General features: G+C 35.5%; 1 protein-coding gene across 1 annotated transcript; it reads right to left on the bottom strand.

The window, feature by feature from the left end:
• SLC6A15 (solute carrier family 6 member 15) lies at nt 1-26,512 on the bottom strand (the record flags this gene model as incomplete). The annotated part of the gene is made up of 11 exons (XM_082308527.1): nt 1-372; nt 1,816-1,978; nt 4,633-4,792; nt 7,537-7,729; nt 8,743-8,935; nt 9,044-9,285; nt 12,846-12,956; nt 14,533-14,714; nt 16,627-16,753; nt 17,217-17,374; nt 26,224-26,512. The coding sequence occupies 11 exons, from the start codon at nt 26,510-26,512 to the stop codon at nt 1-3; spliced, it is 2,190 nt and encodes a 729-aa protein (XP_082164653.1).

Here is a 26,512-nt window from a genome sequence, read left to right as displayed (position 1 = left end):
TTACAAATCAGACTCCGGCATATCAGGCATATCTGCCATCAGGTACCCAATACCATAACGTCCATTTGGAGCTGTATCCAGAGTTGGTGATCCAGTCTGTTTTCGATATATGTTTTTGCCAAAATTTGGAGATGGCACTTCACTTGGACTCTTCCCATGAATCAGACTTGTGTTATCTCCCTCCAGATTAACAGGTTCCTTTATTATCCGGCCTCTTTTGTAGGACACAGATGCCAAACTACCAGAGCTGTCATCGATAAGGTTGCAACGGCGCACCACGAAGACTATCGGGACCGGCAGTATGGCCAATACCATCAGCGATATACAGACGATCATTCCCCATGTTGGATAGCTGTGGAACTCTTCTGTAGCCTGAGCAACCCAAGAGAAAAAACTATTAATACATATTTACTTAAAAAAGAGCACATCTACAGTCCTCACCAAGGCATGGAGTTCTCAAACACACACTCATCTTTTTGTCACCTTGCACCCACGATGTAGGTACCGCTACAGATCTCAAATTTGAACAGATGTGGGATTACTACCTTTCGCCAGCAAGCAGGACCAAAACACTGTCCCAGAGTTTCCGAGATGCTCAGAGCACTCTAGTAGAACCCAAATCAAGATTTTCACATTAGGCCTTCTTCGGTATTTGTCTGTGGTTGTTCCCTGATCCTTTAAAGGATGTTCAGAACACACAAGTGTGCAGAGGTGTCTGTAACTGTGCCTGGAAAATAAGTCCCTGTTCTGGAGGCTAATAGCTGTCTAGACAGGGACTGTCTCAGATAACCCTGTGTAATTGTTCTACTTTGTATAAACTTCATGCAAACTGTAACACGTTTACTGGGGAAGTAACTGCACCCCACACCTCTACTGCATTCACGAATCACTGGCCAACAGACTGTTTGCCTAGTAGCTCAGTTAACATTTAATTTTATACATGGAAAGGAACGCTATGTTTGGTATTCTAAGGTATTTCTAACTTTTCAGGGCAAGAAACAAACATGACAAGAGCATTTTTCTGAGAATCCTGAGAAAGTAGTAGTGGTTGTCTGGTCTTCCTACAGTAACGTAGACTTTTTTACACTTTACCCGTCTTTGCTGTGATTTCCCGCCCCGGCTAACTCAGACAATTGTCCATTCAGAAGGGGGCCTGAGATTTTTTTCTCTGACAGTTTATGCTCCCTATATTTTGCATGACAAGCCTGTAGAAACAGCTGAGAGCTGATGAGCCTACAAACTAGCAGAACGCTTAGGAGTTATCTTGACTGAATCTCTTTTTGGAGCAACACGCAGCACTGACTCTGCAGTTTACACAGACAAGTTTTTTACAAATCAAACATTCTTATCAGAGACAGGTTTTAATGCAGTTGTTACCTACAATGTGATACGTGTTCCCAAAGGGGAAAATTTACGACATTGCAAAATCTCAATGTTTAATTCCACATAAAAAATTGATGTGATATCTGAAATGATTTATTCAGTGTTATCATCCAACTATTTTCTGCAGTAAAATAAGAGTTAATGAAAGTGAACAACCTCTCCTATCCCTAAGAATTTCTTCAACATATATCCACAAACTAAAAGCCACAAAAAGCATGAAGGTTTGTGTCAAGCAGTTATATTTTAAAGCAGAACTACTCTAAAATTAAAAAACAGTTGGTTTTACATTAATGTTACTTGAAATAAAAACAACCATGTCATTATTTATACTGATTTTTAATTTCTTATTGCAATTTTTTCGTCTTTTCGTGTACTTCTGAAATACTTCAGATATGATCATTATGATGGTGATGGTATCTGTTACATACATACCGTATCTTCAATCCAAGCATTGTAGCCAGGAGGACTTAATCCCATTTGGACAATGCTAGCCACCAGCAAACATAACAATACTAAAGGTGAAACATACTTCCACATGTAGTAATAATACTGGCTTGGAGAAAACCCAAGCATATCCTTCAGGTCCTCCATAAATCTGTGAAGGGAATAAAAGGTTATTGTTAGTGCATACACTGAGCTTTCAAGTACTATAATTGATACATAGCACTTAATTTGAGGGAACAGACACACTGAAAAAGTGCATGCATAGAAGTGGCTGCAGTTTAGATTACTTGATGAACTGAAAAATAGAGCTTGTATTACTGGTTCAGAACAGATGAACAGACGGTATTGCTACACAGTGCAGTGACTTAATAAACTGCTTGCCAGACCATGCTGGAAAGATATTTAAACTCACCTTTCTTTTATAAGATTCTTTTTTACATCTTCTTATATTGTCTACTGGGTTGTTTCCTAAGGCATGTGTCATTACTTTTGAGGACATATACAACCAGCACATCTTACAGATTCTACAAAATTAATTTCAAACCCACATGTGTGCTGCGGTGCAAAAAAATAACTTTATGCATAAGCTATGGTTTGCATCATATAAGTTGCTGAAATAAAACTTTGTGAACTTTTAAATCTGCCTCCTTGTGCCTCAAAATTGCAAATTATGACATGAAAAAAACTCCTATTTTTGTATTCTTGATGGAGGAGTATATGGTTCCAGAGCCAGTAGAAAAAGAGAGAATATTTTTATAATTAATTCTTTTGGAGAGTGCACAAGCACTGATTCTGTTTTAACTTCCTTGTGGTCCCACTCCCTTTTGAAATGCTTTTGAAAAAGCTCTTATAGCAATAAATATGTTTTCAAAGCAGTTACATATGTGAAGCTACTGTCATATAAACTCTCAAAAAATTTTTTGAAGTGCATAGTTTGGGATATTCTGTCCTTTGCTTACACTGCAATGAAACACATCATTATAAAGAAGCTGAATTTACAAATGGATTGTGCCCTCTATAGATAGCCTTTTCTTTTCTGGGATCTCCAGTTCTTCATCCAGTTAAACATAAATCTATTATCTTCACTTTAAAGTCTTTCATCAGCTCCATTCTACTTGTCCTCTTTTAAGAGCTACCACGCTCCTTTAACACCGATTCCAGCGTGGCAGATTTTCCTTCTTGGCTACAGGGGATTCACATGTTGTCTTTTTTTCTGTCCTTTGGCTGTAATCCCTTTGGATGCAATGTTGGTTTTTTTTTTCCTCTATCTGATCAAAGACAATGTGTCTAATAAGACATATATATGGATCGTCATCTATGAGGAGGACCCCCTGGTACTATCACAGCCAAAGACAACCTGAAGTTGTTGATTCTGCAAACAAGAATGCTAGGCTCCTGAAGAAGGATATTCTGGAGAAATATGCATCAGAAGAAATATTAGGAATACTCCAGAGGGAGGTCCAGGTGGCTGTTATGAATGAGAAATTTGGCTGCTGACTTTTCACTATATCCTGTCAGAACCTCTTCTGAAAACATGAATCAACTGCGCTGATTCAGAAGCGAAGTATTACCATATTTTAAACACCAGCTTTCTCATAGGTTAAGTTGCTGACTTTTGGCCTGTCTACCTCCCTTCACAGTGGAACTCTACCTGACAGACACTACCCACCTGATACTCAGGTCATCCCTTTCATCTTTTGTTTGCATGTGTAAAAACATCTACACGGTGTTTTCATGTCTATGTGATCAATTATGGGATTATACATATGGCCCAAGTGGGAATTCTCCCTTAATGAGTAAGCAGACCAGGCACTACTTGCATAGACCAGAAACACTGTCTGGAAACCATAAAATTAAAATTTTCTTATTATAGTTTTATTTCATTATGGCAAGGGACTGGCTTATTACTCAGATTGAACAAGGAAAAATTCAAATGAAAACCCACCCATTTTATGTCACCCTTTGTACATGCAAAGGGATCACAGATGTTTAAATTACTTCAACATGCTATTATAGCATACTCTGTTTTATCTGTGGATGGCATGAGTTATTTTTGATACAAGCTCTTCTATTCCTTAAGTGTGGCACACATTGATCTTGCTCGGTGAACACATTCTGGTGATTTTGGTCATAAGATGTAAAAAAAATTAGAGGGACTTGATGGTCTTTTCTCTTCAGCCATCACTGATAGAAGGTCACTTAACTTCACTGTCAACTGTACTGCTTCCAAGTAAGTTTTCATCCTATTCTTTGCTATCATTTCCTCTATTTCCTCTCTCACAACTAATGCAAAGAACAATTAATTGCTATAACACCCCAAACTAAATCTAGTTCATAAACTGAAACTTTCTTATTGTTACTGCCATTAGAGTTTGCTTTGTTCCTTTCTCAGGCTGCCTGGAATACTGCCAATCTGGTCAGAATACTCATCCTCATCTGCTGCTTAGGCCATGGTTATTACTTCTTGAAATCTTTCTCTTGCTGTCCGATTTCTATATAGGTTTCTTATACTTGTATATCCAGCCTCCTTTCTAACTCTCTAATTTTGCCTCTTTTACTGCATCCTCCTCTCTTTGGATCTGTTGCAATTGCTCTTTGGGTTTCACTACACTGTCCTGATGCAGTATACCTTGCTCCAAACCTGTTTTCAAAAACAGACTAGATTCACCTCCAGATTGACCCACTTTCTACTTACTTGTATTTATGTGTACATCACAAATACTTCACGCAATATAATTAAAATAGTAATAATTATTGTAATGAATACTGTTGATATGGACAGGGAGATACACTTCGTTCACTTACTTCTCTATTCCATAAATGCGGGTGACTGCAATATTCTCCAAAATGACCACAATAAGCAGGGGCAGAGTAGCTGAGTAGTCATCAAACATCGTCACAAAATAATTTCCAGAGCGCTGCACAAAAATCAGGCCAATAAAAAATGCTACCAAGCAGCAGATGACTGGAATAAAAGGACACAAATGTGAGCTGTAAGTATAACAAAGTTCCATAGACAAAGAGGAAATAAAGAGTTTGAAACAGGAAAGATACAAAACGCATTATTTCATATAATCAAAGTTGATAACATTTTCCTTTTTGGGGGCATCTCAATTTTAAGAATATTAGGAATCCTACCTATTCCCTATACAACAGAAAAGTTATTAAATTAGAATTACTGGAATTGCCATATTACAGCAGTTCTGATTAAACAGCAGAGATTAATTAAATTAGTATTTCTCATTAAACATTTAACTTAATGTGAATGCAAGGCTAAAATAAACAAAACTGGTAAGCTAAACATCATACATGTTACCTGGCCACTAGATCACTTTTTGGAATTTGGAAGTGAAAAGAACCAAAGTTTCAGACTATGACTCTAAAAAATAAAAAGGCTGGGCTTCCCCTAGATCATTCACAGCATGAACTTCCATTAGAATCTGTCTAAATGTATTCGTGCACTAAGCAACAAAATTTCTGCCCCTTCTTTTGTTCAGGGACAACCCAAAATATATTTCTTGAATGCTTGGTCCTGCATAATGAATCTCAATATAATTTTTCCTGCTAAATTCATTGAGAATAGGACTGAATGCTTAAGTAGCCATAAAATAAGTCAAATTTCAATAAATTGTAAAATAAATTGTACGTTGAGCACCAGTAAGACATTTTTCCACTTAAAGTGCCCTTTTTTCCCCCCACTGAGAACTTAGGCTAAGGATACACCTAAGCAGTCTAAAATTAGGTGAAATGAATCTGGGCTAAAGTATAAAATATCCTTACAGAATATACCCATTACATAAATCCCAGATAATCAATTAGTACTGATTAAGGTAGTGAAAGGAAGACGATGACACTTTTTTAAAATACTGTGGTGTAAGAGCAATCACTTTCTTCAACCTTGTAGTAACTATTGTTATAATGACTTTCAGAGAACAGAAATTTAGAATAAAAGACATCATTACAAATGGATGTGAACTCCTAATACAAGGTGACAAGACCAGAACACAGATAAAATCTCCCCAAACTGAGTCTCATTAACCACATCGAGTTTTATTACTGACCCTGAGAAAAGAATTAGACTATCAGAACCATGTGTATGTGAATTTAGAAATCCTTGTTATTCTTATGTTCTCCTATAGTGTCTTACCATTACACCCCAAAAATACGCATCTGTAGTTGTAAACTAAGGCTGTGGTAGGTATACTCATCATAACTCAGCACTTACACATGCAGAGTCCAATTTGGAAATAACTGAACTCAACTCAATTTGGAATTCCCTGAACTCAACAGGGACTGAACTGGAACCATGGTGCAAAAAGTTGCAAATGTGTTCACACTTCTGCAACAATTGAAGATTTGTGGTTTCTAAGCACAAACTTTAGTGCAGGCATAATCCTTCTTAAATCCCACTGATACTGCATGAAGTATAACTCAAGCATTTCAATTTTATAAGTTAATTATAAGTTGTAATCCTTTGAGTACAACTGAGTTTAGCAAAAATCATGCATGCATAACACTCAAAATTTACCATAGAAAGGCAGTTCTTGATTATTCCTTTATCTTAATAGGGTTTTTTTGTCAAATGCAATAACAAGGGATTACTGTAAAATGCTCCATTACTCCAGAGTAATGACTATATATCATGGTATGTGCATATATACTTAGGGAACACAGCTAATTTCTAAATGTCATACTGGTTAATCAATAACAATTTAAAAGCCAATTTAAAAAAACAAAACAAAACAACAAACCCCCAAGTGCTCAATAGGTTAGGACTTCTGAAAAATCAGCTGATTAATCTTTATGAAGAATTTTATTCATAGATCTAGCAAAGTAAAAAAATACATTTCTTCTGTTAAATATTACTTATTATCTAAGTACTCAGCAGTCAGGAAAGAGCAGTGCCCTGCTGCATCAGGGGTTAACTCTTAGAAAATATATTATTATTATTTCCTTCATAGAGTTAGATAATGTTAAAGCAGCTTATGGTATTTTTTATTTTCTCTCTCTCCTGTCACAGGTATTGATATGAAATCTGAATTTGTGTCCCTTGCAGCTGTCCTGAAGATTTTCATAAACCTAACTTTCACATTTTATGCTGATGTTCTAGCTCAAAAAGAGAAACTGCTACAAGACAATGTCAGAGCTACATGAACAGGCTACACCTCACATAACTTTAGGCATTTAAAAAAAAAAAAAAAAACACACAACAGACAGACAGACATCTTGTTTAAGACCCTTTCCACATTCAACAGGGAAAAATATGTTCCTCTAGAGAGTAACTGTACTGATTTTTAACATATGAAACATTTCATCATAAATTAAGATTTCATTGGCCTACTGAGGAATAATTCATAGTAATTTGCAACGTATTTTCATTCTTTCTTTTGCTTTGTTTCCCTGGTCTGTGACACAGGCTGGGATGGAAAGTATTCTGGAAGAGCTCAGAAGGACTGACCATACAGAAATTTGTAACAGAAATCCTCCATTAGATTTTAAGTTCTAGGATCTTCCTGCTCTTGTAGCATTCAGGGAAAGGTTTTACTTGCAGATATTAACGTGCCTCTGCAGGGAAGTACAGCCTGGAATACAGTGACTTACTGCTCTGTAAAATGTCAGCACTGAAAACTTTCATGTCAGAAAACAAGACTTTATACTCCCCAAAAAAATTTTTAGCTCTAGTGAGAAAAGAAAGTTTGTGCAACTCACCAGTAAGAATTTCCTTCCTGACTTTGAAGGTATCAACAATGGGTGTGATGATGCCTTCAATAGTTCCAAACATACTTCCCAGTCCCAAATTTACCAACATGAGGAAAAACATGACTGACCAGAAGGGAGAAGCAGGGAAGTGGGTCATTGCTTCTGTAAAGGCAATAAAAGCTAAACCAGTTCCTTGAACTGCCTGTCAGTGAGAAGAAAAGAAAAGAAAAGAAAAAAAAAAAAAAAAATCACATTATTATTCATGGAGAGTATTTTTTTTTTTCTAGTGTGACAGTCTGACTTTATATTCATGCAATGTCATTGATTAAATCTTGAAATTAGAGTGGGAAGCTGCTATCTAATATGTGATACTTCCAAACCTGCAAACTTAATACTATTTACTGAAATACAGGATTTGGCTGAGAATCTGTAAGTTGATTGATATTAACAACACACTTCTTACTCTCTTTCATTGATAATTTTGCATGAGAGCTATTATACAGGACAGCTACAAAATACACTCTCTTCTCTCCAGTAAGTATATAAAAGACTTCATTTCTATACCTGTTTGTTTCAAATTTAAATGGTAGGAATAGTATAGAAACTTTTAATGTCTAAGTCACTGATTTGACATTTTAGCTTCAGATACTGGTGCAACTACATAAAGGTCAGAGTTTAAAACTGGAAGTCCCACTGAAAAAGCTAGAAAGGTATCTTTTCTTTTACAGATCTGGTTTACTGTAAAAATTTCACAGGATGATATTCATTAAGCAATTACATAACAAGTAAAGAATAACTTTTTTACTTTCTAGTGAAGTAGTATTTATATTTAATAATTGTATCTTAATATTAGAAGACATCAGTCTGAGAAATTGATAGGTACTCCTCTGTTTAGTCTTTGGAAAAATCCTCACACTCAACTCTTCTAAAAAAAAAAACCCAGAACTTTAAAACCTCATGAGAAGAGCAATATAATGATCAGAATATATTATAAATCAGTGAAGACTATATTAAGACCTTGGACCCAAAAGTCCTCAGGTGAGCTGGAATGTGACCCTGCATAGAACCATGTTTTCATATGGATCTCTAGAGATGCACTGCTCGGAGGTATACTGTACTGATACTCCGTGTAACTATACTTCACAGTTTACTTCAGGCTTCGAAATACTCACCCGTTCATAATCTCTGTGTTTAAGACTTACTTATTACTCTTACCTTGTTAAGTTCATCTTCAATTTGACAAGATTTCAGACCAAGAGAATCAAACTCTTCTTCTTTAACCTTCTGAATAATATCATAAACTAAATTGTAATCTTCTGCTGTAATGCTTGAGAAATTGATATGGTGTGGGATCATATCCTGGCTCAGATTGCCTACTTTCAAAAGTTTTAAAATCTTCTCTGAATTTCTGTAAAACACAATAGAACAGAGAAATCAAACTCGATGATCTGTGTTAATTCATAAATGAAATATACCATAAAAATAATAAAAAAAAAAAAGAAATGGATATTCATACTGGATAACACATTTTTCATTTATGATATTGGCTTTGAAACCCAGAACTGCAAACACCACCAAAGTTGCCAGCACGGAAGTGAAAAAATTGATGAAGGACACCAGTACAGCATCAAAATGGCAGTTGTTGTCTCTCTTGTTGTAGCTTGAAAAGGCAATGACTCCACCAAATCCAAGCCCTAAGGCAAAGAACACCTGAGTAGCAGCTTCTCTCCAGACCTTGGGCTCCAGCATTATTTCAAGCTGTTTGAAATTAGATATAATATATGTCAGCTATAAAATGCATTTCTAGTATATGAAAAGACAACAGAAAAAAAACAGGAAGACAACCTACATCACAAAATGCTAATACTCCACTACATCTGTATTTTTATTATGATACAATGAAAGCTGAATGTGACACCTAAAGTTGAGTGAACTTATCAGCCAGAACTTCTATTGATTTTATATGATACAATCCTTAAAGAGAAACAGAGTATGTTCCTAACAATGAGACACTACTAGAGCTATATGATTATTGAACTAGCAGCTAGTTATACTGTGAAAGTAGAGAGGACATCAGTCTTTTTTTTTTTTTTTTTTTTTAGTACACGTATTATCAGTTGTTAAAATTAAGATTTATTTTGGGATGATCAACCCTTTTATAAATGCAGTAAGTATGTTGAAAGTTGTTTTGTTGTTACTTTTCAAAAAAAAAAGTGACCATGAAATACACATGCTTATATGGAATTCTATTACATGCAAATATGTAAAGCAAAATGCAATATATGAAATAAACACCAGCCACCATAATCTGTATAGTCCATGAGTCAAATCTCCCTTAAGCTAGATGCTTCAAACTTACTGTTAAGTTAAATGGGTCATGTATTTCAGGGACAACTAAGCCTTTTATCAAAAAAATGAACTGTATTGCTCTTTCAGATGACCATACTTCAAGAAGTATCTTTGTTAAAGTTATGAGTCATCATCTATCTATCTCAGATCCTTATAATACTGAATCATAAAGAAGAAATACATGTGAAATTTAAACACTAGATTTTCTTAAGTTGATTCAGGGCCCCCATTCATTTAACAGTGAAAGACCTTACTTCTGTGAATGTGTTGGGATTTTTTTCTGGTTTTGGGATTTTTTTTTTTTTTTTTTTTTTTTTTTTAAACCCTAGGCTTATCAAAAACAGTAAAACTAAAAAGCATCAGCATAGATTACAGCATCAGAAGACTGACTGTCTTATTCTGAGAAAAAAAAAAACCATAAGTCTGCTATTATTATGATAACATTTTGAAAAATTTTCCAATTTCCCATAAAGGTATAATATTTATTATAGATAGGTAGCAGATACCTTCTTTATTCTTTTACATATAGCTAAAATACAACGTATTTGAAAAAAAGGTGTTTATGACAATAAGCTTGTTACTGCCTTACAATTTTTGTTGTAATTACAATGCACAAGTAGCTATTGCACATAGTTCAAGCTGCCCTAGACCTTTTCCACTAGAGGGAGCTCGAGGAATAGTCTTAATTTTACCAAATCTGTAAAAGGTTTAAGTAGCAAAACACTTCTCGCTTTCTGCAATACATGATTTGGTATCATCAAAGGCAGTACGTTCTCAGATACACGTTGCCTAGCATTTTAAAATAAACTTGTGATTGATTTGCTATTGTAAGATATTTTCTGTGAAATTTTGGGGGCTCTGTACTTAAGCTTCATACAGGCCTACAGTTTCACTGTAGTAGTTGACTTTAGTGGGCTTTTCATGTACCTTTCTTTAGGTTTTTCATTAAGGTTATTGTTTAGAATTTCTGCTTTGTTCATCAACCACGCCAAAGAAAGAAATTCTCCCCTTCATTAGCCCTGTGCTCCCACATCTGCATCAATGTGCTAACACAACTGTTGTGGCAGTGTTCTGATGGTCTGTGGTCAAAATGTGGTCCTTTGCTGAACTAATCGAGGCTGAAAAGACTTTTCTCCCCCCTCATGTCTATCTATCTGGATTATTTTCAACCTAGATCAGTTTAGCAATTCTTTTTACAGTCTGCCTGCCCAAATGAACTGTAAGCCCAATGGAGCGAATGGACACAACAACAGGTGGGTGAGTCTGAATTCCTTCAGGTAGTTTCATACAAACCTACAGTCCAAATTAGCGCTCAAGTACAGAAACAATCAGAGATTATAAGGAAAATACTTTTCAAGGTATATTCACATATACTGTAGGTGACATATAGGCCTCCTAACCTCAAATTTAAGCCACAACTTAAATTTTGAGATACAGAACTGGAAACCAGTAGCAGAAATTAAAAACAATTTTTCTTTCAAGATTGTTTATCTGAACACTTGAAACAACTGTATGATTAAGTTATAACGTAACTATAAAGTAAGCATCAGCTGCAACTTATTTTAGGTCTAACTCATGAAAGATGAAATAATGAAGAGGTGTTGGTATTCAAGGGGAGTTTCAGTGTTTACTTTCCCTCAGTATCTAGTGGTACTTCTCTAGTTAAAGAAAGGATTAATACTGTGGCTGAGAAACCAAATTAAAACTTCAAGAGGCCTGTATTCCATCTCTGCTATAGACTTCCTCTTCATCAATAAGCACTGCATTTCTCTGTTCCTCAGATTTCCCAAATTTGCCTGAGCAGCCTCCAAGTTCCTGCAGAACCACAACTCTAAAGCGGTGACCGTGAATGAAGCAGAGCACAACTGCACATCACAACGCAAGAAATAACAATGTGATAGCTAACAAAGGTCATTTTTATAGGATGACAGTTCTCCAGACTCAAAACACCTGGAATCAAAACAACTGACAACATCCCTGTCACCTGGCATTAGCCACTATGTGCATTGATTTTAATGATCTTATTTAGCTTTCATTTTTGAAACATCAGTCCTGTTCTGCTCAACTATATTATGAAATGCACTTGTTGGAAAGTCCATTTCATAATACAATAATATAACATGAAGCCCAGCGTTATGCATTCCTGAGCAAGTATGGCTCTGACTACTCAAGCATGCTGTTCCTGTAGTATAGATACAGTTACAAGCATTTGAGATGGGTGTGGGTAGAATTTAGATCTTCAGGCTAAACAATGATTTGTAACATCCCTTCTCACCTCCACAGTTAGAAAATCTAAAGTTCTGTAAGACACATGCCCAGTAAAAATGTTGACAGCAAAAAAATGTATGATTAGACCCACTGCTACCTTGGAATGACAACCATACAGAACATGGTAAGGAAAGCTGAGTAGTGAGTACTTACACTACTTTTACAGGATGAGCAGAGCATTAAAGACAGGTCTCCTGTACTTTTGGGCTACTACGCAAACAGCACTAGTTTATTTCTAAAAAGGGACAAATCTATCCCCTTCCAAAAGGGACAAGTTAATTATGTAAATCTGTGACAGCATTCAAGGTAAGGCATTTCACTGTGACATCCCAGAACTAGGCATTTCAATCCTGGAGAATGGCAAGATTTAAGATCTGCTTCTCTTTTCAGTATTTGGAGCTTTCTAAACATCCTAAATCCTGGAAATAACAGTTTGAGTTGCTTAGCTTTGTAAAGGCATCTAACTCTGTGAACTTGTCACCTAAGGGAGGTAGCTCTACACAGACCCTTGGAACACTTAGAGCATGTGGACCCTAGGGCTTGATACTGTGCCACTGAGGTCAACAACAATTTTGCAATTTAACCAAACAGGGAAATGGTCAAATGTTCTATGAAGATAATAAGCTTAAATGACAGCATTCATAAATGGTCAAATTGCCACTGAAACTTTAATAGACTGCAAACAGAAATTAAGCACATACCTTAGGTGTGAACATGTGACGAATTCCATCCACTGACCCATTAAGGAGCAGTCCTCTGATCAGAAAGCATAAAAGTACCACATAAGGAAAAAGGGAACTAAAATACATGATCTGAAAAACATAAAAAAGAAATTTAACATGACATCCACCGATTTTATTTTCAATAGCTTAATTCATTACTCAGTATATAACTGAATTGATAATCATATGCTCCAAGAAATATGCAGAACACTTCCCATTCCCCTTGTCTCTGCAGAAGAAAGCAAAATCACATGACTGTAAAATAAATTCTGTAGTGTATCAAAACAATACAGTTGCCATTGCGTTGACTAACTGATAACAAACTGCTGAGCCTCCAGTGAAATTCAGTATGAATTCAATGAGATGACGACGAGAACAGAAGTAGACTGTTTTAGAAATGCTTCACTTTACAAATGCACTTTGATTCAAGTACATAGTATGGTAAGGATATGCAGCATGAACAAAAACTCATTCTGTCTTCAGAAGGAGAGAAGACAGAGTCAGTGGAAAGTATATAACCAATGGATTCACACCACTAAGTAATTCTTACTGCCAAAACAGAAGAAAAGCTGGGGATATTCTCTGATCTACAGAAATGATTTAAGAATTAGTAGGTTTGAGTCATAAAAACTAGACAGCACTATTGCACTGACTACTGGACAAACAAAATGCCACGGAGTTGTCAGAATCCTGAAGTGCAACGCTGCGCAGCTTTCCACACTGAAGCAGCATGCTTTTGCTACTGCACATGTGAAGCCCAACACTGTTGGGCTTCTGTATCACTTAAACACTTCTATAACAGAACACCTTTCTGACACACTGACTCATTTATTTAATACAAATCGTAAATAAAAAATTAGTAGTCAAATACGATCTTTCATTCTCCATCATGAATGAAAACAAATCTATTCTGTGCTTTAAAGTTTAGTAAAATGATTCTCTTGCTAAACTTGCTAGTTGTTTCTTTTACTGAAATACACTAAAGAGGTCACAGAAATTTCCATCTCAGTACCAAACCTTTTAATGGCAAAGAATTCTGCTATTAGAACAGATTATTTTTCATCTGAAAGTCCCATTGAGATCAACAGAACTAGTAAATCATTCACTAGCCAATCCACCTGGCTGCATGGAAAGGAAAGATGACAACATGATGGACGCAGATGCAAAGGGATGGCTAGTTATTAGTCAGAAGAAACAATCCAGAATCCTGAAAAGCACCCGTGTTAATGACAGAAGCATGGATTCCAATGACAGTAACAATGAAGAGCAAAATGCCAAGGAACTTTGAGGACCTGAGCGCACTGCAGTCATATTGTGAGTATACATAGAAGTCTAATTCCTTAGACATTCAGAAACACACAGACTTAGGCTGCATTAACAGTTCAACAAAGCTGAGGTACAGTTACTTGCAACAGTTACGCTGATGAGAACAGAAATTATTCTTCTTCAGATTTCCATTCCCACTAAATTACTACAATTCCCACTAAAATTACTACAATTTTAATGTTTAACTACTAACATTCCTCTGCTTCAGATTATACAAATACAGGTGTGACTCACAGCTTCTAACCTGCTCCTACATATTTCACGAGAGGGTGTGGTGAACAAAAACATCGTGAAATGTTTCAAAGTAAAACATTGTCATTTAGGTAAACAGTATACTCACTTTGCCTGAAGATTGAATGCCTTTGATCATGGCTAGGCATACCATGACCCAGGCAGCTAGCAAGCAGATAGTCATCTTCCAATTTAAACCCCCGCTCTCTGACAGAGAGCTGGAAATATTCAGCGCTTCTCTGTACCAGTAATAAGTGGTTGCAGAACTTTTTTCACACTCTGGCTCCACAACTGTCAAGAGATGTCAGCAAGTAAAGTATGGGTTCAGGACAAAAGTATTTTCCCAACATTTCATAATAGTGTTCTACCAGTTCCCAATATTTGCAATTGTGTTGTCATTTACTGAGAAACCAAACTTACAAGGAGTCTAAGACATTCACTAAAAGAAAAAGTGACTGCTATCGGTGAAAGGTTCTGGAAAAAAAATCTTTGTAAAACAGCCTTTTGGGATAACATATTCCTTTGCATATGGTCAATCAGGGTCCTAGGCAAAAATTAATTTTCACTTCAGTACTAAATAGTAGGCAGGCCTAGATGAAGACATGCATTTCATTTACCACACATAAGATTACATTACCTACATACGATACTGTGACTTACATACTATGAAAAGTATCTCTCTGAAATTGAATACTGAATTATATTAATTTTGAAACTATATGGAAAACAAATTCTCAATTGTGTCTGCTTTGATGTGACACTGAAATTAACAGGCACTTAATTACTATTAGAAATGATAAAATAATATAATGATACCAAAGTGATGAGAAAAGGAAAAAATGGCTCCTACACAGCTATGTTAAATGAAAGTTGCTATGTGTATTCCAGAAGTGATTTTTTTATTATATTGTAATTCTGCTTTACTTATGTTACCGAACAGTTTAAGAAATTGTGTGTATCTAGACATATAACACATATAAATAGAGAGAATTCTTCAAAGAAAATACGTACTTAACTTTTTTATAAATTATTTATATCTGACAATCAATCGTATCTCTAAGCTAGGTCCTGAGTGAAGGTTAATTAATGAAAAGAAGGGAAAAATATACTAATTTTAAGAAACCTAACACAGGTGTCAGATCTTCACTGAAATAAACCGTCAAAAATGACAGGATATTATCAAATATAATACTTTTCTGTGTTTAAGCGTCGTTCAGATGACCTCGGCTGAAGTTAGGCTGAGACATTGTATCTTAATTTTTAGGCAGGATAAGAGTATGTAAACAGACAAACACTGTGGCTCAATTAATGGACAATAGCTTGTGGGATACAGTCAATTTGACTGTGTGCCAACATTCACAAATACTGGTTATTTTAAACAACTGAAGCAAGCAACTCTGGCAAAGACACTATAAAAATGTACAACTTTTCAAATGTCCCTGGTTGTTCTTTATTAAAGTGGTAAAAAACCACAAAAGGTAATTAAAGAAAATTTAAGATCTGAAATAGGAAGAAATGAAAAGAAATATTTCATATTTCAAGAGCAAGGATAATACAAAATGCGTAACTATTATGAGGTAATCGAAACCAAGGGATAAGGAACTTTTAATGCTGTTGCATAATATATCCACTTGAGACCATCTCATTATAGCAACAAACCAATGCCCAATTATCTAATTTCTATTAGTTTACAAAGCAAACAATGCTTTTATCACATGCATTTCATTGATGTTTACAGTTTTCCAACTTCTGCCTTGTTAGTAATGCAACAATTTTTACTCGGACACGAGGAAGTACCCTACTAATTGAAATGTAGGAATATCTTTCCTCCCACCTTTGTTTTTCACCACATAAGCATAAAAAGCAGTATCAAAATCAGAAAAAATAATCGGAAATTGTTTTTTTCTGCACCACATTAAATAGCACTCTCTTAATTTCATTACTCTTTAAAATGCTGTTGACAGTGATGTTCCTTCCCAAATACAGTATATATTTACCTTAGATTAGGTTTTTTGATAGTATTTTTCTAAGTATATTTTCAAAGTATTATAAAATGACATCGTATTAAGACGAAAAAGCACCTTTGCATACAACACTTTTTCCCCACAAGTCTCTCTCCGAGTTGCATTTTTTCTCCTTTTTTTTGAAAATATCAGATTTTATATATTTTATATGATTTCTAAGAACATTAATATAGACTTACAGGTATGAGATGTATTTTTAACTAAAGGACACTGGTCCCATGGTAATGGATGCTGAAAAGATTGGGAAAAGTAAAACAGACTCCATCCAATAATGACATTGTAGTACAGAGCCACAAAGAAACATACCTATAAAAAAAAAAAAAGTTAATTTATTAACTACATTTGTAAATTAAAAAAAAAAAAAACACCTACTGAACTTCTGCATATTTCTGCATATCAGCTACTGAACCTAGTTTTAACTAAAATAAGTCAGAGTAAGAACTGAATGGCTTGCCCCACTGAAGTACCTGGCATTTTCTAAATTTTCACTTTTCTCTGTATTTATCACGTAACACCTAATATTTTTTTACAGGCTTTTTTTCTCCAGAAGACTACTCTGTTCCCTAGTCAGAATCACAAAATACAAGTTGATTGGTTTTACGGGCACTTCTGTATCAACATTTTTAACGTACTAATTTAACATCTTTCAAAACAGTGCAAACTCACTTTGAAGCCCAGCTACAAATCAGTGGCCTTTTCCTGTAGCAGAACAGAAAGCCTAAATCATACAGACTGAAATCAAATCACACAATTAATGTTAAAAACTTACTACGCAGCTTGCAAATCCAATTCCTCCAAGTTTAGGGCTGATATAATTCCACACACCAATACTCCCTCGGCGGATCCTCTGGCCCACAGCAAGCTCCAAGAAAAAGAGTGGAATCCCTATTATCAGTAGTAAGATTAAGTATGGCACAAGATAGGCACCTATGAAAGGAACAAAGTATAAAACAGAGTGAGAGGGAGAAGAGTCAGAACTTGACAAAACAAATGTGAAACCTTCTAATAGTTTCAAGTTTGAATTAGTGTCATTCACTGCAAAGCTTTTTTTTGATTACATGCAGAGTAATTTTACCTGAACCTTGGCCATAAATCTTGTAAGATATGAAAAGCCCAGCGACATCAAATTTCTAAAGCACTAAAATATTTTGAGGCAAAACTTACTGAAAGTGAGTTACTACCTAATCTAGTTGTTTGCTTGCATGAAATTTTGGGCATTTGATCTAACTTTTTAGAAACAGTGATGCAATCAGGAGCTGAATCAACATCCCTTAAAAACTCTACACCTTGACTTGTAACAGGGCAGCAAGACTGAATTTATAAAGGAAATACGGAAAATACTGTGCATACAATATTCTGAATTTCATCCAATCTTAAGCAGTTTCAGAAGACCATACTGTTGATTTCTCCATGTGCACCTCAGATGCTCAGAAAGGGGATTTCACAGTTTATAGAATAATGATTCTATCCAGCTAAGCAAGAAAACTCTATCAGCCCATTTCTACCAGGCTCCAGACAGAGACTAGAGACATGAGGTGGAAATGACATGGAGTATTTTAGATTCAGATCTTGCAGTATTCACGAGCTCTCACTGAAGGCATATTTGAAAATGCAACTGTTACTTCACCTTTATATATATATATATATATATATATATATATATATATATATATATATGTAAAACAATTCCTTTTTTCAAGGTGGTGTTCCCAGGAAGTAGTCATATATAATTCTAACTTCAGGATGTATCTCCATTTATTTCAGTGAAACTAATTGCAAGCAAATACATCCATACACTAACTGCACTGACAAGTTCAGAGCCTAGCCTCCTCCTTGCTGTTGCAGAGTATTTAGTACTAGAACTAACAAAACATTTAGGCATCGGCAATTAGCAACGTGGCACCTAATTTTCAAATGCATGGCTCTTACGCTGCAATATAGAGTACTTTGCTGGCCACCTAATTCAAAGGGCTTAGGACTTTTAACTGCAACCACTTGTAAGGCTAAAGAAAAGCACTTAAGAGATGCAGACTGCAGCATGTTGGAGCAAGCTACAAAGCAAAGATCTAAAGACCTCAGAAGCTTAGACTAAGAGCTATTAAGTTGTCTAATCAGTCTATTCATCTCTGTGATGACAGGGAAGATGATCAAAGTTCAGAAACCAATTTGGGATTTATCCTCAACTCCAGCTAAGTCCTACTTTAAGTTTCTTCATCCAGCATCAACTTTCTAGGGCTTTTTTAGGAGTCTATCAAAATACACTGTCATTTGCATATCCTTAGTAGGTAGCTTATCTCATGGAATGCAATTTATTTTAGAAAAGTTTAACTTTCCTAAGCTGTGCAGGAGGCCTCAGATTTTCTGGTATCATCCACTCCTATTTAGGTCCACTTGCTATTTTGTTCTTCATGAAATAAGCACAAATTGGACATCACCTTCCATTATAAAGATCTTACAAAGATTTTAAGCATGGAGTAACTACAGTCTTGAGTCTAAGAAAAGCAAGAAAAAAGACAGAAGAAAGAAAAATCTGAGAAAAAACTACTGGTGGACCAAACAAAGAATATTGATCTTATTTACCTCACAGTCTACAGGCCATGGTTAGCAATGAAATAGCTCATTGTGTTTTATTTTCATGACATGATAATATGATACGCAATGATATTGTTCGAGCAGCATTTGGTCAAAACCTATGCCAGGCTCTGAACAATGTACTGGTTTTGAGGTTACCATACACCCTCACAGAGACAAACATTATGGTCTATCTACCCATTTCAGCACAGTATAGACTTTAGTATTATTTCTACTGAGGTAGCAGCTACATTCCCAATCAGTACTTTGGAGTCTCTTGTGGTTCATCTTGTACGTGCACATAACAGAAAGAACTATGAAAAGAGAGACAGAGACAGAAGGAAATAAACATGAGGATAACCAAGGAATAGAGTAACAACCACATTCCAGAATGAGGGGGACTGTCCGTCTTAAGAATATATAAGACAAATAATACTATTAAATACCCTTGATTTACCATCAACATTCTCTCAAAATTTCTGTGAGACAGAAGTATACTGTTAATTCATACCACAAATGAGAAGATTTGGCATCACTATCTTTAAAAAATTGGTCATACAATTAATTGAAAGCCAACAGTACATAGTTTTTTAAATAGTATAAGACTACTGTAAATGATACCTGAGGTCTTAATTAGACAGGTGTTGCATAGCTGAGCAGAGACAAGCCTAAACAGCTCAAAAAAATTGGGGCCTAAGTGACTTACCCTGTATCCCACTGGATGACTGTACTAGAGCAGGAACTGAACCCAGCTCTTCAGTGTCCCAGTCCACAACCTTTATCACAAGGCTGCAAAGTTAAGCACATGTTTAAAGACTGGGCTGACGTGGGTGTTTTATGGTGCAGTATCAATGTAAGTTGCAAGATTTATCAGTTAGATTCAACTAAATGAGTTAAATAAATGTGGTGTTAAATCCACATTACATTACACATGACACAACCCTGTATCTCAGTGTATGTAGCCAGCAGACTTCATCTCTATACTGCAGGGCTTGTGCAGAGCACCTGTAACGGTGGTCTTATCATTTACACCTGCTGAACTCCCTTTTGATCTTGTGCCCCTCCCCAAAAGAAGGACATAATGGAAAATAGTGCACATATGAGTTTCAGTGCAATACAGTTTGGACGTAGCTGATTATACAACTGTACTTCACAGCTGCAAAGGGCTACTGTGCCCTACAGTCAACATGAAACCACAGCATCTCTGCACAAGTATTTTGTTTCAGCCTTCCCTTGAAGCTAGACATACTTCAAAGAACTGTAAGACATCTTCATCATAAAACAGAATCACTATGGAAACAGCTCAGCATGTCTCTTATTTGCCAGTGCATGATAACATGGGGCCTTCGAGTTACAATATTGAGTAAGCATCATTTTTATCTGAATTAGAACAATAAACTATACATGCTGGCCTTGAACAGCATCCTACAATTAGTTATATTATCTGCTAGATCTGCCAGTTAAGCAGCCTTCTGAATATTACAATTCTGTGTCGTTCATGATCCGCAGGTCTCCTTTCTACATCTTTAAAATTATTCTACAGTAAAGTCGCTTTTTTGCATATTTTGGCCTTAAACACTGGCTTTCATATTAAAAAAAAAACTCATCTCAACTTCATAAGGAAAAAAAAAATATCTAAAAAAAACAACCCTCATTCTTCTTCACTAGAATGAACGACAAAGATACAAAAGATTTCAGGAACTGGTGAATGTCAATACTGTGCACAGCACTGCTTTGATTTCTTAATTTTTTTATTTAACCAAGCACCGCAATGGGATAACTGGTAAGTTGTCTCTCTTGATACTACAAGATGTACTACATTTGGCAACATTATTGATAAAAATGGAATATTAACATTGGTTTTGATTTAAGTTTTTATAAATGCTCGGGGGGGGGAAATAACATAAAGTGACATGATTCATAGTGATTAGAGTTGGAAAATAACTTCAGAAGTCATAATGCAAGATGACTTAACTATTACTACCTTGATACTACAGAAGAACTCTTCTAGCCATTCTTGATGTAACCTGAAAAATCTAATAATTTTCCAGATTTGTTTCAACTGCTGCTGTGCTAGTTTTTAATTAAGTGTCTAGTACCTGACTTAATTCTTATTCAATGAAGGTGAGCTTTACCACTGTCTTGAGGAGACATGCCAGTTCTTATAGCTTACTGGACACTTACTAATAGAAAGCAAGCGAGAAGCTGATATTCAGATGAAGATCAACTTATTTTCAATGTCGAATGTTAAAATTTTCAAAGTTATGACAAGTGAGCAAGAGAAGACTATAGGTTTACAGTCTACTAAGCTCCTATAAGTGAAATTATTTACCGTTACAAAATATAAACTGCTTTTATCAGGAAAACTCTGATAAAAGGTTGAGTTTTTTCTGTAGGTTTGTAGTCTATCCTACTGATAGGATAGTCTTCCTGTTACTAGTCTTTCAGTTTAAAGATGTTCAGGTGTGCCTATTTACGAAACTGTGCTTAAAGGATGAAAATCCCCTTAGCCAATAATCTTTAATGAAGAATTACATTTGCAAAATAAAAATAAGACATTTTCAGCACACTGAAGTACAACTGAATTTTGAGTCTGATAATACAGTTTAAATCAGAATCACAAAATAATATTGAAGTCATCATTGAAGTCAAAGCACTAATTGTAAATTATTGATCAAAAGCTAAATAATGAAGCCACTGAATCCATACTCAGTTTTGGAATACAAGGGAATACGTGCTTTGCTCCCATTCCGCTTGTATTAGACAATCAGACTGTAGCTTCTAATGACTACTCAGTCTTTAACAGTTTACATACTATTTCCTCAGCACTTATGAGCAATAACTGCTTTGCTTTTTATAAGACCACAGAACTTAACTGTGCAATCTGCTGGTATTTCAGTATAAAATCCAGACTACTTAACTGTAAAAACTTGTGATGTGACTCTACTCATGTCAATCTTTTCAAAACATAATGGTAAGATAATCTGCTACAGATTTCCCTATGCTGCTCACAGCTTTTATATGTTTATCATTGTTTACTAGTTCCTTTGACTTTCTACGTCACAGAGATACTAAAAAGACTGACCTTAAAAAAAAAAAAAAAAAAATCAGGAAAATTAAGTTAATGCTCATGAAAATGCAACACAAAATCTTTGGGTGTGCAGTACTTTGTAGACTCCCAGTAACATCTGCAACACTAGAAAGCACCTCTTAGATAACTATGCTCATTTGTCTTCATAATAAAACTTACTCAAATATCACTTATTCTAGCAGAACACCTAACTTAGTTTGCTTTTGTTACTTCCCATATGTGAAAGTACCATTTTACTTCTGCTAATCCTAAGGGAACACAACAACCAAACAGAATAAACTTTCAATATTTCCTTTGTTTGAAAAAAGTGGAAGGTGTTCAAGCTATTCACCAGATGACAGCAATGAGCAGCAGAAAAATATAGGTCTAGTTTGTCACTACTTATCAGCCTCACAGCAAGACTGGGTAGACCTGAGCAGTTTATTTTTAAGGCTCACTATCAATCCTAGGAAGCTAAGGCAGCTTTGAACCTACTGCATGCTAACATAGGTTATGAAATTGTTATATAGGAAGTGTACCCATCTAAACAAACACACATATTGGTCTTCATATAGTAAAGGAGTAATAAACTGTCTAAGTGTAAAAATGATAAATATAAAAAAAAAAAAAAACTTTAAAGCTAAGTTAGAGTATACCCAGCTCCAACACAAATCACCTTTGTGAGGCATCAAGGAAGAAACAGCTTTTTTATCTGTTAGGCTGCAAAGAGCAGAGGAGGTGCCTTAAATGCCAGAGGGGGACTGGGCATTGCCTACCAGTGAGAAGGGGGACCTGTGGTGAGGACAGAGGTGAAGAAAGCAGAGATATCTACAGTGAGTTCCTCAAAACTTTACTGAACACCCTCAGCCCCTCATTCGCAGAGCCTAAAACTCCTTTGAGCCTTCCCTCTCATCCCAAGTCAAGAAAATGAGCACCCTGGAGTGCTCTCAGTCTCTTCCCAGACTTTTTCCTTCTCTTGATACTTCCTGCATTACAGCTACACCCCAAATGTGGATCAAAGTTTGTCCCAGCTGCATACCAGCCTCTTCTCTCACCTCTCATGACAAACTTTTTTGTGGGAGAGAGCCAAGTATGAAAGCCAGCAAAGAGCTACCCAGTCTAGCTGTAACTTAAATAAGCATAAAAAATACAAGATATTACTCTAAACATTTTTAAGTTTGTATGAATTAAAGCACCAGGAAAAACTGTTAAAGGATCACAAGAAAGAAAGCGAAGGCAATTGTTTTGGCAGCATAGACCAGATCTGGAAATAGAGATTGGAAAGATACTTATGGACGTCCAAGTACCAGTGCAGTGTAGCAATACACAAGTTACCTTTAAAGATGGCACCGCAGATACCTCACTGAAGCCGTACAGAGCTCTGAAGTCAGGAGTGTTGGCATAGCACAGGCCCTAGCCATAAACAAACCCTATCTCCCTAGAAAACAGGGGAGTAAACACCCAATTTTTTCTCCACAAAACCCTCAAATAATACACATCTAATTGGGCTAACTTTTCTGTCTCTTTTCTATGTTTATTTTGTTGCTTTTGTTGTTTATGTCACAGAAGTTACAAAAAAAAGCCAACATTGAAGATTACTACATGGTTAGGATTTGCCTTCTCTTTTACTGATGGCTTTGGAACATCTAACGTTGGAAGAAACCTGTGAAGGAAATTAATGAGTAACTACGGTTTTTTACTTCTGTGTGTTTTAAACTTGGAGCAGATGTATTGCTTTACTACTTTTCAATATACTCCTCTCGCCTGATCGTATTTGCCAGATGTAAGTTGCTTAAACATAGGAGAAAATGAAAAATGTTTGGACAAGACTGAAGGTGGAGACCTAGCCATACACTCCACTGAAACAGTTCTAATGAAAATCCACAAAAAGGCTGTTTACCTTATATTCAGAGCCTTCAGTGAGTACTTATAGTGAAGCTTTCTCAGCAAAACACTACAGAACAGTTCTGACACTGATAGTTAGAATGGGTTGCATAAAAACACTCTAATTTTCCCTACAATGAAACATATATGAAATAGTATCTGTAGCAGAAAACTAGAGCCTCACATAAAATGCATGTAGTTTTTACCATGTGTTTGAACTTTTCCCTTCCTTACATTATGGTTAACTTGAAAACCAAGAAAGCTTTAGCTCTAATGATCACTTGCTTTTCCCTGTTGTTCTGAAGGTTGCAATTCGCTAAAATGCTGCACAATTATTGTTAAAAGCCAAATATATCCTTGTCTCAGCCATGTGCAGAAAACATTGTGTCTCCACAGACTATGTTATATATCCAAGTTCTTGCAATCACTGCACAGGGGAAAACATTTAAATTTCAACCTGAAATGACTCCACATTTATTTTTTCAAGTTTGATTAATGAAGTGCCCTAATCCCTGAAAAGTGTTTTGTTTTTTTTCTAAAATGTGAAATTATTAATTACTTTAATACATTTATATTTGATCTGAATTAATTTTACACTCACTGGCAGCATAACTTTAAAAGTGCCTGACGGTATGAAGCCACCAGGCTAAGGAACATACCAACAGATCTCTTCTGTTGCTTTGAAGGAGAATCCAACGGGCTTGAAAAATTAGTAACTAACTATATTAAACACAGACTTTCAAAAGGGACACAACTACACAAAACAAACTGCTGTAATGCATTATCCTTGAGACTACATCCTGACACCATACTTAGGATGAAATGATAAAAAAATATAAATATTTTAATAGCTACATCTTTAACTACAAATCAGTTTGTTTTAAAAATTGTTCATTAACAAATGTATTATTTTTTTCAACTAGTAGTGACACATGATCAGTTCAGTACTGTGTCTAGCAGACTAGATAAGATTGCCATCCACTGCAAAGCTGTTTTTTGAGAAACCACATTCAACGTGTTTTCTCAGTATCACAGTTACAGATGAAGGAAACTTTGTATTCCACACAAATCATTAAATCAACCATTTAATGACTTTCTCTCCAGAATAAAGAAGAAAAAAAAAAAAAAAAAAAAAAGGTAAATGTGAGTAAAAAAAAAAAAAAATCTTATAACTAGATAAAAAAGAATTCAGACTTTATCCTGGACACAGAATACTTGAAAGTATAAACTCCATTTTTACTGCTTGAACTGAATGAGAGACAACAAATAAAAGTACAAAATTGTACTCTGATTATATTCTAGGCTCGTTTCTGTACTCCTCAATTACATCGGCTTTACCATTCAACTTGTAAAATCCATCATAAATAAAATGTTGTTCTTTATTTTCTATTTTGTAGTACAGATTCACTTTCTGTATGTGACAGATTTGTTTTGAATTCAGCTAAGTAATTAGCTACAATATGATGTGCATTAATGTTGTATATAGTAGGGTACAGTATAGCATAGGATAAAATACTAATCCTGGATTCATAAAGGAAGGTCTCCAGCCTCATACTTCATACTACATTCCAGTCCGTAGATCGACAGCTAACAAATAAACAGCTTGATATTATTGTTCTAAGTGAAAGGTAACTTGTTATTCAGGAAAAGAGTTCACCAGCACAAAACAGATGTATTCCCTTAATGTAAACGTTATGATTTAAATTATCATCAGTAAAAAAATCCGTTTCATTCCTACAGTATTTTATTGTTCTTGCAGAAAGTAAATTAGGATCAAATGGCTTAGAATCTAAAGGCAATTAAAAAGTAAAGGTGTGAAGCTTAGCACCACTAAATACTAAAGACCAAATACCGCTTTGGTCTTTAAAGCGGATGCAGATTCAGTGCCTTGATTTATTGTCCAAGTACTATAAAGAACACTTTAGCACAACAATAATCAGGTCCTAAATAGTGCAACCCCTCCATAAAGATGTGTTTTGCTTAACCACTACTTTGACCACTAGTTAAGGTCATATCAATAGCTTTCTCCCCTAAAATGAGGAAATGGAATCTTAAAAGAATCTGCTACTTACTTTAACAGATGTGTCTCTCTAAATAAGGAGAACATGGGTTTTTCCTCATAGGCTCTGGCAGAGATTAAAAGAAAAACCTGACATACTGGAGCAGGTTTTACTGTGGACCTCTCTGCTAACCGTGAAATCTGACAGGTTAGCTTCATCATTTAGCTGCGACTAGCTGTCACAAGACTTACCTCCACCATTTTTCTGACACAGATATGGGAATCGCCACACATTCCCCAATCCCACAGAAAATCCAACTTGTGCCAGAATATATTGAAGTTTGCTGTTCCAAGCAGGTCTTTCATCTTCTACATCCGAGCCTTCTTCAACATCTACATCTTTTTCTTCTTGATCATCAACCATAAGTTCACTCTTCTTAAAGGCATCATCTGAAGAGTCTTCATTAGAGAGAAGGTCCTTAACTGACTCAATGACCTCATCATCTAGTTCTCTTTTCACTACTTTGCTGTTTTTAGGCAT

Source organism: Platalea leucorodia, assembly GCF_965183815.1.
Source record: "Platalea leucorodia genome assembly, chromosome: 4".
Taxonomy (NCBI): domain Eukaryota; kingdom Metazoa; phylum Chordata; class Aves; order Pelecaniformes; family Threskiornithidae; genus Platalea; species Platalea leucorodia.
This window is presented reverse-complemented; position numbering and strand designations above follow the sequence as displayed.